The 14,886-nt window shown below is 40.2% G+C and overlaps 1 protein-coding gene across 1 annotated transcript; it reads right to left on the bottom strand.

The window, feature by feature from the left end:
• Positions 1-7,968: 7,968 nt before the first annotated feature.
• Positions 7,969-8,658, bottom strand: LOC121796861. The gene has a single exon (XM_042195635.1). It carries the CDS (start codon positions 8,656-8,658, stop codon positions 7,969-7,971), a length of 690 nt encoding a protein of 229 aa, XP_042051569.1.
• Positions 8,659-14,886: the final 6,228 nt, after the last annotated feature.

The raw sequence follows: 14,886 nt of genomic DNA, 5'->3' as shown, positions 1-14,886 counted from the left end.
AGAAGGGAGACGAAATCATACTCCGCCAGCTTCGTCTCCGGCTCCTCGGTGAGGTTCAGCTTCCTTCTCCTTGTCTGCCTCAGCTTCAGCCTCGGCCTCCTTGCTCTCCCCAGCCTGCTCGGCGCCCCCATAGCCGATCTGCTGCGCCTCCTGCTCGGCCTGCTCGTCGCCGGTCTGCCGCTCATGCTGCTCGGTCTCACCCTCTCCATGGAAAATTGGAGCGGGTGAAACTGACCCTATGGAGGCAAAGATAGCCTCCATGTTCTCATCGCGGTCAGCTCGGCAACTACGAACTTGGTCTGCAGAGAGCAGGACCGAGGACGAAGCAAGCTCCTCAAGCACCGGCAGACTCTGAAGCCGAGCTGCTATCTCTCGGCCGTACAGCGGCAGGATGACTTCGGGACCCTGCTCGGCTTTATCGGTCATCAGTTTCAGCAGATCACCGACAAAGGCTGAAAATTGGTTGCTCAGAAAGAGTTTCTCCGCGAAAGCACGGAGAACCTCCCCTTGGGCAACCACGGCAGCAGCATCCCTCCGTTTCGTCTGCTCTCGCTGGATGACGAGCTGGTTTTTGGCAAACTGAGCTTCATCCTGGGCCGAAATCCTAGCAGCTCTGGCCTTCTCAAAGTTGGCCTCAGCCTGTTCGGCCCGATGACAAGCAGCCGCCAACTTCCTCTGCATCTCAGCATAGTCATTGGACGCTTTGGAGAGTTCGACGGCGACGAGCTTGGAGAGCATATCGTTCCTCTGAAAATGGATAAAGAAAAAAGTCAACAGAGGGCACCAAAAATACAGGAAAGAAGCAAAGCCAAAGAATCAAGAAGACAATTCACCTCGGCGAAGTCCGTGGGCCATGCAAAAGGCTCACAGACATTTTCCGAAGGGGGCCCCATGACGATGTCTCTCTCCGACGCTCTTGGGGGCTTCTGGGCCTTCCCCTTCCCCTTTGCCGAAGTCGACTCCGGCTTCTTCGGATCCGAAGAGGTTTTTTGCCTCTTCGGAGTCCTCTCGGCATCAGACGCCGAGCTGGTGGTTTTCGGCCTCTCCGGCTCCTTGGACTCCGAAGATTTGCGGCTCAGCTTATTCAATATGTTCACTACCGAAAAACAAGGAAACAAGGTTAGTTTTCGCCGCTAAAGCAGTAAGGCATAAAAAAGAAATCCTCACCCTCAGTCTCTTCGTCCGAAGACGAGATATCGAACACGAGGTCGCCCTTGACGAGCTCAGTTTCCGAGTATTGTTTCCTAATCATAGGAATCTTATTGAGCTCGCCCTCGAGCTCGGCCAACGGTTCTAACCGAGGATGGGGAATCACGGACTTCGGCCCTCTCCAAGGAAAGCCCGGAGCCGAAGTCCTATTATAAAAAAAGAAACGGTTTTGCCATTTCGGCCACTTGGTTTTGCAGAAGGCCCTAAAAGGCTGTAAGGGGATCAAGTAAAACCAAGATCCTTTCCTTTTAAACTGGAAAAAATTAAGGATTGCCCGCAGAGACAGATCCTTATCTAGCCTACGGAGTTCGGCAGCAAAAGCCGACAAGTGCCTCCAAGAATTCGGAGTCACCTGACCTAAAGGGAGTTGAAAAAAATCAAGAAGCTCTACAAAAGGTGGGGGAAGAGGGAAACGAAGCCCGCATTCTAAGCAGGCTTCGTAAACGGTGGCATAACCCTCCGGCGGGTCGTTAGCCCTATGATCATCGTCGGGAACCACCGCCCTCCCCCCGGGAAGAAGATATTTTTCGTGTAGAGATATCACGGTGTCCTTACTCAAGACGCTGTGAAAGTATTCTACAGTCTTCTCCCCGGACTCTTTCCGGCTAGAAGACCCCTTGCCCCCTTTCCTACCGCTACCTAACTCAGAAGAAGAAGAAGAAGACATGGTTCTTACTCTTTGCAAAATCTGAAGAAATTCTGAAGAAATTCTTGAAAGCGGAAGGAAATTTTTACGCAAAAGAGACAGAGTGCAGAAGAAGCAATAGCAAAAGTATTCAAAGGATGAAGAAAGGGCGTATTTATCAGATTCGGAGAAGATTTCAAAATCATCGCACCGTTTCGAATCCCACCTTTTTAGGATTCAACGGCCGGATTTTACTGTCGCATTTAATGCAGTCACGCGCAAGGCACGTCCCCTGACGTCAGCCTCCCCCGTACCTTTATCAAAATGCCGAAGTGACTCGCTTCGCCGAAGTGATTCACTTCGTTTTTCGGGGGGGGTAGTGATGGGGTACGGACTAAACAAGCCCAACAGCAGTGACGGCCCATCAGCCCAAAGCCCAAGGAAGAGTATCAGTTCGGCATTACCAAAGAGTTCGGCCCCAGCCTACAGCTCGGTAAAAAGCCGACCAGTCAAGCTCTACTCTCAGATCGGCTAAAGCTGCTCGGCAATAGTTCAGCAGTTCGGTCTCAGTATTCGACCGAACTGGAAGATAGTCAACTCATGCAGGATCACATGCAGGATAGTTCGACCGAACTGGGAGATAGTGGACCCATGCAGGACCTCCACGACATCCACGACATCCACGACATACTTAGTGGTGATGTAAGCCACGACCTAGTTAGTGGTGATGTAAGCCACGACCTAGTTAGTGGTGATGCAAGCCACGATCTTAGTTCAATGTATAAATAGAACTTAGATCAGAAGTTCTAGGGAGGTTCTCTAGAGATAAAAGATAAAATAGCAAGTCTGTATTGTAAGCTGTAGAAAACAGATCAAGCAATACAACTCTGCCCTCTTTTCTTCCCGTGGACGTAGATTTACCTCAGTAAATCGAACCACGTAAATCTCTGTGTCGTGATCTGTATTTTCCTGCATTCATCACCATCAAAAATTTGCCAAACCATCAGCCTATTAATTACTGTATGATTACTTGCATCAACTTCCAATATCTGAAATTTAACGTTTTCTATTTGCCTAGAGCACTTTCATATTTTGTTCTCCTTGTTTCGGGATTTTTTGTGTGTTTCGATATACTAAAATTTGAGTTGTGACTTTTGATTTGGGACTGAAGTGGTAGTCAACTAAACTTAGGAATCAAGAAGACACAAAAATTAATCATCCTCTATAATTGGTGAGGTCACATTTAATCGTCCTCTTAGTTATTATGTGTGCTCGTACTTAAAATACGAAAGGATTAAGCCAAAAGAGTCTGCTATCGGAAGTAGGCGTATTTAAAAAACTCATTAACTTCACTTCCTTACTACAGAATTATAACATAATACTTCATTCGTCCCATAAAAATATGCACTTTCTAAATTTGAAAACTATTTTTTCTCTAATGAGATTGGAATCATTCTCCACTAATTATTTTTATTCTTTGATTGTTTGTGCTATGAATCGTAGTAAGAAATTTTGCATGTGATTGGGTTTAGAAGAACAAATCACCGGGTGTGGAAGAGTAAGGGGCTTAACAAGAATTACAAAAAATAAAAAGTAGTAGACGATGAATTTTAGGAAGAAGATGCCAGATTGCCAAAAACCATCCATCATTGTGACGATGTGGCAAGCATCATGCGAATTTCAAGTTATCGTGCGAATTTCAAGTACACAAAACGTTTTCAGCCAGGCACTAACCCACCGAAAACCACCCACCGTGAAATGATTTTCAATTTCTTAGTGCGTATGAGCAGGAAATTTAAATCGACATACATAAATTATGTTTATGTATACAGTATACAAATTTGATTTTATTTTATTTTATGTGAACGAGAAGATTTACAGGAAATTTGTGGTTGACTGTTGCTTATGTGACTCATGAGATATGCACATGAATCATGATTGATGGTCGTAGCTTTTATTCGATTGCTATTCTTTGATTTCTTTCCGACTTTGTTTACGTCTGTCACCAACCATGCAAATCCCTTTTTATCAAAATCGAAAAAGCAATTTGTTTTCAAGATATCTTCTAATCAACAAATTTATGCCTTCTCTATTCCATAAAAAGATGCACTTTTAATTGGATGGATATGAATTTTAATATACAATTCATAAAGTAAAAGAGAAGTAGAAAGAAAAAATAATTAGTAAAATATTGTTAGTGGAAAATAGGTTTCATCTCAATAGAGAGAAAAGAGTTTCTAAATTTAGATAGTGTATGTGGGACGGATTAAAAAGGAAATAGTAAATATTCTTATGAAACAAAGAGAGTATTGGACAAGATAGACTTATATATTAAAATAGATTTTTCTATATGTTTTCGGGCTATTGCACATCACTATAAAATACGACGCCCATTGTTAAAAAATACTACCACTATTAAGTCACAGATGATATTGCTATTCCCACAGTCAGGAAGATTAGTGAAAACTGTTAGTGTAATAGTATGAATATGGGTATGAAAATTAAGAAAAAATATTTAGTAAATTAAATAAAGTGAGAATAAAATACATAATTAATGAGAAGATAAACTAGATTGAGAATAACCTATAAAGTAAAGTGGAGTAGAGAATAAAATAAAAGAGATTAAGTTTGTTGGATAATGTTGAATATGAAAATAATTCAATTAATAAAATGACCCGAAAAGGAATATGACTGAACACTAATTAAATGTGGTATGATGTGAGGGTGTGTATAATGTGTATCATAGGCACTAAGTAGAACGATTGTCAGTTTGTTTTCTACAATATGATGTCATTTTGATTGATATCTGATGCCTCGTAAGTCATTATAATTAACTTATATATATTACTCCCTCCATCCCAAAAGAATATTTATTTTGGGTTTGACACGAGTTTTAATGCAAAATTGGTAAAATAAGAGAAGTAGAGAGAAAAAATAATTAAAGTATTGTTAGTGAATAATGAGTCTCACCTTATTAGAGAGAAAAAAAATTCAAAATTAAAAAGTACATATTCTTATTGGACAAAAAAAAAGAGTGTGTATTTTGTGGGACGGAGAAAGTAATTAATAACGCCAAATCGAATTGCTTCGGCAGCAAAAATAACACGCATTTGTAGGAGAGTGAATAATAAAGAACGTAATAATGCAATCACATTTATTTATGACTTCTTCGTAAATATGGAAGTGCCACACATATCATCCCACACAGCAAAGCAAAGTGGCATTATTTTCTAGAAAAATTAAAAGAGGAGGCACGGTAAATGAGTGGCGAAGCCCCTTAATTTCATCTAAATGAAACAAATTAACGACTTTTGTATGCAGGTTTTCCATTTAAATTCAGCACACATACAATATGTTTATGTACACATAGTGATGATTTTATTTAATGTGAGAAAGGTAAGTGGGATTGTATCGGAAATTTGTGGTCGATTGTTGTGACGTGTTTAGGGATGTCAATCGGGTCTGCCTATCGGGTTTCGGGTCAATCCTATCGGGTTAAGGGTCAATCGGGTGCGGGCTAATCGGGTTGTGATTTCTTTCGGGTTATAAAAGTTTGCCCTAACCCTTAAAGCCCGAGTTTCGGGCTAGCCCAACGGTTTAATCGGATTGCTACTGATATGATCAAGATGCGATCAATCCATTCAATCATGATGAAAATTAGTTATATTATAAAATATAAAATATTTAATTATGATATATTTGAGATATATGCTTAAATTCAATCATAAACATGATCAAATACTAATATTTGAGATATTTTATGAAATTTTAATGCATGTTTTAGAAATTTAAATATTCTTTTAGTGATTTTAATTTATTTATCAATTATTATATTAATACAAATTTAAAATATAATTTGTATATTTAATATAAAATTGAAAGTTATTTTTTTAGTTTTCTATATCATAAAATTAGTCAATAAAGTGTCGAATTAGGAGTAATAAAATAGAATAATATAAATTTTATCGGGTTTTCGGGTCAGCCCATCGGGTTTTTGGGTCTAGCCTTGATGGGTTGCGGGTTAACCGGGTGTGGGCTTATCGGGTTAGAAATTTTCGGCCCTAACCCTAGAAATTTGGCGGGCTATTCGGGTCAGCCCACAGATTGCGGGCTACACTGACATCCCTAGACATATTATGTATGCATTACATTATGCACATGATTGATAGGTGGTAGCTTTATTCTAGTGCTATTCCATTCGATTTTATTTACGTCTTTTGACAACCATGCTATATGTTAATCCCTTTTTATCAAAATCGAAAAAGCAAGATTATCTTTTATGCTAACACATTTATATTGGTCAAAGATTGATCCATGGTCATTTCCAACTATATGTCAAATTTTATTTTTAGTGTAAGAAAACTTCTTCATATTATAAACTCAAATACCATGAAACAACACCAAATATGAGTCTACTGCAAAAATTTTGTGAGATATATACTCAAAAAGGTGTCAAAATTAATTTTTATGAAAATAGTTGGGGTAAAATTACTTTTTGGTGTGACATATACTCAAAAAATGGGTTTGAGTTTAGTGTAAATGGTTGGAGATTATCTTACAATCTACTACTATTTTTCGATATATTTTTGGGCTAATAATGCATATCACTATAAAATACGTAGTCTGGTAATTTTCATAGTTACTATTTCCTCCATCCCATTATAAGAATCCATTTTTTCTATTTCGGTCCGTCCCACATAAAAGTTCACTTTCACTTTTATTGTAAATGTAAAGTAGGACATACATTTCACTAACTCGCCACTTACGTTTCATTGTAAACCAGTAGATATAAAAATGAAATCCATATTCCACTAAATTTTTCAACCTACATTATTATAAATTTCTTAAAATTAATGACAAGTCAACTTGTCATATGTTGACTCTTGTTGCGAGAAGGAAAGAGTACTACTATTAAGCCACAGAGTGATATAGTATGCTATTCCCTTAGTACGATGTTAAATGTCCTACTTTGAACCAACAAGAGTTTTATAAATAAAAATGAGCGAAAAAATTTAATATAATGTGAATCTTATTGAGGACATGAAAATTAAGGAAAAATATTTAGTGCTTAATATGAAGTGAGGATAAAATAAGTAAGTATTGAGAGAATAAAATAGAAAAGAAAACATGAGAAAAGAAAGTAAGATACAAAGTAAGAAAAATTAGTCTGTTGAATATTGTCAAAAAAAGAAAATGATTCAAATAATAGGATAACCCACTAAAAATAGAACTCAATACTAATCTGATAGATAAACTATTAGATTCATAATAAAACACTACTGAAATAAATTAGTGAAGTGAAGAGTCTATGTACCAAAGTATTAAAAGTGAAATGAGACATAGAGTGATCAATGAGTGTCTAATATAAAAATATACTAAGAGATTTAGTAATGAACAAAGTTAGTACTCTCTCTATCCCATTGCAAACAATTGATTTCCATTGTTTTAAAAAAATAGCACACTTACTCTTTCTTATTTTATTTTATTTTATTATTTAAACTTTTTATTTATTTCTCATACTTTATTCTTGTCACCTCACTCCACAAATAACATTTTCTTATACTACGAAAGAAATCAATCAGATGCGACTGTAGGAGTATTAAAATAGACAAATACGTGAATTAAATTTTTTATGTTAACGATAGAAGTAACGAGTTCAGATACATTCAACGCTAATTCAAAATTCCGCATACATTAATTGAAGGAAACAACTACCCAACTAACACTACCTAATACTCCTTAGTGGAGAATATATTACTAGTAGAAACCAGTCTTGTATGTCTCGTATCATTGTTATGGATAAATTTTATCATATCATCGAGATAATATATTCGTAGCATATAGTATTCCATTTTTTATTCGTACGTTTATAGTCATTCAAATTTAACAAATATGGCACTTTTATTAAAAACCGAAAGATGTAGTTTATTACTCCCTTCGTCCCCATTAATTGAAATCAATTTTCTTTTTCTTTCACATCAATTAATTGACTCCCTTATTTTTTTTTACTATTTTTGCTAATAGAATACACATTTCATTACTTGTTTCCATCCACTTTCCACTATATTTATTAAAACTCGAACCAAGTCAAACAGTGTCAATTAATGGAGGATATAGAAAGGTGTACTATTTAATCAAACAACAATTGTGGAGAGAGAAGCAACAAAATCAAGCTCATAGAGCCCCCACACGAGCGCGGCGGAGGAGATCGCCACCGACAGCGGCCCGAATAACCACAACATAAGCGGCAGCGCCATACAAAACACCCTATTCCCGACCACCGCCACCGCAAACCCCCTCTCCACCACCGCCTCCGTGTACCCTCCTCCCCCTGGCGCAAACTCCCCGATCGCATTGATCAGGAAGTTGGCGTCCACCAAGAACCCGACCGCCATCGAGCTGCAGAGGAAGCTCGCCAGCAGGAATATGGACGACGACGCGTACTTGAGCACCATGATCCTCGGCGACTGCGAGCCAAAAAGGCCCGAGGCCGCCAGGATGTCCGCAGCGTTGAAGGCGTTGCTGGTGAGGGCGGCGAGGCATAGGGTGATGATCACGGTCACGGTGGCGGTGAGGATGGCGAACATCAGGCTGTTTCGGAGGCTTTGGACGGCGAACATGCCCTTCTTGTCGTCGCCTTGGTTGAGCTGACGCAGCCATGAGCGGCGCTTGAGCATGTTCATGCCGATTGTGGTTTGGGACGGCTTGGTTTTCAGCTTTTGCCATAGATAGGCATGGTAGCCTATTGTGAGGAAGAGGCTCATTGGGACTAGTATGCTCTCTACATACACCACGTTGTTGTTGCTATTGCTTTTGCTTCCCATTCTCATCTACCTAGCTTCTTTCTCATGGACTTGTCCCATTTTAGTTGGATTTGGGAGTAGGATTTCCACTTAAGTGTCTGTGGATTTCTTTGTCACTTGCCACATATTAAAGAAAGCAAGCATACACCTCCTTGATTATAATAAACATAGGGCTCATTTCCTAATTCAAATATTTGGAAATGATATGATACACCTCCAATATATACTCCCTCTGTCCCACTATAGTATTTGGTTTTCGATACTAGATTTTATATAGTATTGTTTTGTGAGTTAATTAGAAAGAGAATAAAGTAGAATTGATATTGTTTCTATTTTATGAAATGTGTCACTTTTAAGACAACCCAAAAAGAAAAGCATGTCACACTTAATGTAAAATATATTATATAGTTGATTTCCTTATTCGAATATTATTGCATCTTATATTATATCCATGAATAATTAGCATGTGATAATATTAGAGTTTTACAATTTAGGGAGATAAATGTTAGTATTATTGAATTGCCGATCCTGGCATCCGTTTTTGGACATAGTTCATGTCCTTCATCTCGGTGTCTGGTCCTCATTCTCCTCTTTGTGGCCCTATGTTCTCAATTTTGGAACAAATTGCCGCTAGTTCCTTTGCCAAGTATCCATGGTAGTAGTGTCTGCTGCACTTATTCTCCTCGAGTTATGTCTTTTCTTTGATCGCTTCTGTTATTGTCAGCCAATTCTTCTACCACTTCCATGTACGATTTATGCTAATATATCTCATTTGCAAATGAGCATATAAGAAGAGACAAGACAAGGAAAGTCTTAACGATGGTGATCGAGAGATGTGAGGTATTGCATCCTGGCGAAAGGAAGTTTGAGAGAAGAAGAATTGTATATTTCACTTGTATATTCAATGATTTACATAGCCCCTCAATTTATAGTAAAGTCTCATCCCTATCTATGGTAACTATCATAAATTGTAATCAATCTATTCTTAGAGAATTATATAATTAAATCAATTACTGATTTTCTGCAATCTTCTCTATTTGTGTGGATATCCCCTGTGATTTGCTTCGACACTCCCCCTCAAGTTGAGAAATGGTATCTCCGATTATCAACTTGCCCAAAATCTCCTTGAAGGCTTTCGGATGAACTGCTTTGGTCAAGATGTCTGCTAGTTGTTCTTCTGAACGTACAAATGGGAACTCAATGGTACCTGCCTCGAGGTTTTCTTTAATGAAGTGTCGGTCAACTTCCACATGTTTAGTTCTGTCGTGCTGCACCAGATTCTCTGAGATACTAATTGTTGCCTTATTGTCACAGAATAATTAACATTTCCGAGTCGGTGGGTAGCCAATTTCTGTTAACAGTCTCCTTAACCACATGATTTCCATAAGTCCACTCTTGATTCCTCTGAACTTGGCTTCTGCACTAGACAAGGCCACCACTTTTTGTTTCTTGCTTCTCCAAGTAACAAGGTTGCCTCCAACAAAGGTAAAATAGCCTCTGGTAAACTTCCTATCGACGGGGTTACTTGCCCAATCCGCATCGGTGCACCCGTCGATCTCTAGAGTTTCTCTTTTTGCTAGAAACACTCCATAGCCCACCGTGCCTTTCAGATATCGGACGATCCTCAAGGCGGCCTCCATGTGGTCGACTTGTGGTCGGTGCATAAACTGACTGACTATGCCAATTGTATATGTAATGTCTGGCCGAGTGTGAGATAAGTAGATTAGCTTCCCTACTAGTCGCTGATACCGTTCGCGATCTGCAAGTGCAGCCCCTTCTTCTATCTTTAAGTTGTGGTTCGGGATCAAATCTAGGACATACTTATTTTGTCTTAGGAATATTCCGTGTTTGGACCTCAACACTTCAATTCCAAGGAAGTATTTCAATGCTCCTAGATCTTTCATTTCGAATTCCTTGAACAGATTTTCTCGTAGGCTTTGGATTTCCTCACTATCATCCCCCATGATGATCATGTCGTCCACGTAGATAATTAGACATGTAATCTTGTCTCCCCTTTTCTTCGTGAAGAGTGTGTGATCCGACTGACTCAGTTCATTCCTTGTTTGGACATTGCCTGGCAAAATCTTCCAAACCAGACTCTTGGTGATTGCTTCAGTCCGTACAATGTCTTTCTCAGACGACATACTTGGCCTTTTCCGAATTCTGCCGAGCAACCTGGTGGCACTTCCATATATACTTCCTTATTTTCTTCTAGTTCTCCATGGAGAAAAGCATTGGTGACATCAAACTGGTGTATGGGCCAATCTTTACATGCTGCTACGGATAGTAAAGCTCGAACAGTGTTAAGTTTGGCAACTGGGGAGAAAGTTTCTTCATAATCTATCCCATACACTTGGGTGTATCATTTCGCCACAAGTCTCACCTTATATCCCTCGATCGAACCATCTGCTCTTCTTTTAATGGTGAAAATCCATCTGCATCCAACTGGCTTCTTCCCATTAGGTAAGGTGCACTTCTCCCAAGTTTCATTCTTGATCAGAACATCTATTTCTTTCTTCATAGCTTCTCTCCAGTGTCTGTGTTTTGATGCTTCTTCAAAAGATTGAGCGATTTCATCTTCTTCATATAATGCAGCTTCGAATGCTCGGGCCATTTCTGATAATTGTCCCTGTGTGGTATTTGCCACCGCATATCTGCCCCTTCCCTTCCAGTCTGGTTGGTATCTTCGAGGTGGGTCTCCTCTTGTACTTCTGGAGGTAGCTCATAAGCTTGTGCTGTCTCTTCCTCCCCTTTATTAGTTTCACACTCGACTACAATGTTCCTATCAATATTAGCATTCTCTGAAGATATACTATCAATATTTGAACTTTGTACCTCAGGAATCGAAGTCGGGGTTGATCGCTGGTCGATGTCACTTTGTGCCTCGTTTCGTATTACTGGCTGTGACGGCCCGGTGGTGCCGCTAACCTCCTCTGTTGGACCAACTTCTGTGACAGAACTTGACTGTGGTCCCCCCCATAATGGCTTTCCCTTGTAGGTATGGGTGTAGGCAGCCAATTTAGTAGGTCACTAATCGGATGATTATCAGATGTTTATGTCTCCCCCTGACTACTAGATTGGCTGTAGAAGTACTCTTCTTCCACAAAGTCACAGTTCATGGTTGTATGTACCTGGCGGGTGTTTGGGTCATAGCATCTATATCCTTTTTGGTTCTTACCATAACCCAGAAAACACATTTAAGAACACATGGAGAAAATTTGGTACGTTCGTGTTTAGGGATATGTATGAAGACAGTGCACCCGAATACCCTAGGTTCTAAAGATAAGGATGATGGGAACTCGAAGTGTTTAGAAAAAATGTCTAAGGGAGATTTGAAGTTTAGGATTCTTGTGGGCAGACGGTTCATGAGGTAAACCGCCGTAGCTACAGCTTCGGGCCAAAAATATTTGGGTATTTTGGATTCCAATAGAAGGGCTCGAGTGATTTCAAGGATATATCTATTTTTCCTTTCTGCGACTCCATTTTGCTCGGGTTTATAGGCACATGACGTTTGGTGGACTAAACCCTTTTCCCTAAAAAAATCTTGCATTTTTGTATTGACAAATCCCTCCCCCCCCACATTATCGGACCCAAAAATTTGAATTTTCCGGTGATATTGGGTTTGAATTAGAGTGTAGAATTCAGTGAATTTATCAAAAACGTCGTACTTATGTTTGAAAAAATAAATCTAAGTCATGCGAGAATAGTCATCAATGAATAGCACAAAATAACGAAAACCTTGCCCCCCAGTGACAGGAGCAGGGCCCCAAACGTCTGAATGTATTAAAGCAAAATGAGTTTTCATTTTTGTGTTGTTCAATTTAAAAGTATGTTTGTGGCTTTTGGCTAACAAACAAGTTTCACAATGAAAGGAATTCATAGAATTGACTAACTTAGGAAATAGCATGCGAAGATATCTTATGGATGGATGTCCTAACCGACAATGCCAAAGCCAAGCCTGCCTGTCAGTCGGTCCGTGAGTCAGCATCGCAGCACTCTGTTGGGCTATCTCATCCACATAGTACAGTCCATTGCGCTCAGTGCCACGCCCAACTATCGTCCCCGTCTTGATATCCTGTAACATGCAAAATTGAGGTTGCATCAGTAATTTGAGGGGATTGGAGGTATTTACGGTAAAACTTCCATCTTCCACTCCAGAAAACCTAGCCACCGCCGTCAGTGATCCCTTCCCAATGGGGACCTCGGCCTTTGCCGCCGTCTGCTCTTTGTGGGGACCAATTTCTCTCGTATCTTTACCTTCTGACCATATTCGCGCAACTGAGGCCATGGCTTTCTCTTCCGGTACTGCCTTTTCTCGGTCGCCGCCTCCAATTATTCCGGTTGAACCGACGCCGCCCGCTGAGGAATCGGCGTAGGTGGCTCGGTCTCCGGTTGTTATGGCCACCGCTGCTCTGCTGCCATTCCGGTTTGTGCCCCGGTTCTGACGAGCTTTCTTCATTTCCTCCCACCACTCCGGGAATCCGTGAAGATGAAAACACGTCTCTTTCGTGTGTTTCTTCCCATCCACAGTGGGTGCATACCATTTTACTCTTATTTTCTTCCCCGGTAGGGTTTGGCAGAAGGTGGAAGTGGTGGATTAGGGTTTCAGCTTCGGTTGAATACTCCGAATCCGACGCCGATTCCTGGATCCTTTGGTGTGGGATTCATCAATCGCTCATTGACACATTCTCTCCTGACCAGTCCATACGCTTTCCTTGCAGTTGGTATTGGATCCAGGTTTAAAATCTCCCTTTTGATTTTGTCATACCGATCATCTAGCGCCCATACAAACTGGTATAGCCTCTGTCGTTGAATGTATTGGTTATATTTCTCAATGTTGGATGGTGTATCCATTGGATTTGGATCCCGAGTGTCGATGGAGATCCATAAATCTTGAAGTTTCTGCCATAGGTTTTCTAATGACAGATTCCCCTGTTTCAGGCTGTATGCTTGTCGGTGCAGATCGGAGATTTGGAACTGATCAGCGCCGCTCCCGTACGTAGTGGCCAGGCTTTCCCATAAGTCGTGAGCTGTTGCGTACTGGGATACCTCATTTACGAGGCTGGAGTTGATATTGCCGATTATCCAATTGAAGCAGCAATCGTCTCGTTGATGCCATCGGTTGTAATTTGGGTTGGTTGGTCGTGGTGGGTCTGTAACTCCAGAGATGTGAGATGCCAGACCTTTTCCACCGATGGCCCATCCCATTAGTTTTGCCCGTAAGGGGTAATTGTCCCCATCGAGCTTGGTGGCGATGTATACTTTGCCTAGTGATTCTGGATGAGATGAAGGCTCTGGGTTTAGTGGTTTTTGAGAGCCATTCAGCCTCAGGAATTCAACAAATTGTTCTGCTGAGAGGGTTATTGATCGATTGTTGTTTGAGGGGTTGTCTGAACCGTGGTATGACATTTTGTTTGGTTGTTCTGTTAGCAGGTTTCAAAAGGTCGGGGAAGGTACCGAGACTGTGATGCTATTTTTCTGAGTCTCGATCCCGGGATAAACCTGCTCTGATACCATCTTAACGATGGTGATTGAGAGAGGTGAGATATTGCATCCTGGCGAAAGGAAGTTTGAGAGAAGAAGAATTGTGTATTTTACTTGAATATTCAATGATTTACATTGCCCATCAATTTAGAGTAAAGTCTCCTCCCTATCTATGGTAACTATCATAAATTGTAATCAATCTATTGTTAGAGAATTATACAATTAAATCAATTACTGATTTTCTGCAATCTTCTCTATTTGTGTGGATATCCCCTGTAATTTGCTTCGACAGAAAACATAAATGTACAACCTCCTTAAAAATTGCCACGACCGCCCTTACTAAGGATAGTGAAGATGGGGAAAACGTGACGAGGGGGGACTAAGGAGCGGGTAAGAAAAGGGGGACGCAATAAAAGACAATAATAAATGACGACATTTAATATGAAAAACCCAATTAACTTCAAAAAGAAATATTTTAGTTTATTGAAAAGTTAAGCAACAGATTTTAGTCTCAAGACACTTAATGTCATAAAACAGTATTAAATAGTGCAGAAGACTTCTAGAAGTTAATTTCAAACACGGCAGCGGAAAAACAAGTATCAAAGAGAGTCATGGGATGGCGCCCATGTATGAAGACGCGACGCATCCGAGAATTTCTAAAGCTCACTCAACATCCACTGCAACATCCCGCTCAACCTGCACATATGGAAAACATATGTAGGGCTGAGTACTTGTTGTACTCAATGGGCTCATGCCGAAAATATT

The sequence above is a fragment of the Salvia splendens genome, chromosome 3 (assembly GCF_004379255.2).
Source record: "Salvia splendens isolate huo1 chromosome 3, SspV2, whole genome shotgun sequence".
NCBI lineage: Eukaryota > Viridiplantae > Streptophyta > Magnoliopsida > Lamiales > Lamiaceae > Salvia > Salvia splendens.
Note: the sequence above shows the minus strand (reverse complement) of the source record. Positions and strands in the feature narration are given on the sequence as shown.

Excerpts from the sequence above, each read along its gene's own strand:
- LOC121796861 (XM_042195635.1), bottom strand. The coding sequence starts at position 8,658 with ATGGGAAGCAAAAGCAATAGCAACAACAACGTGGTGTATGTAGAGAGC.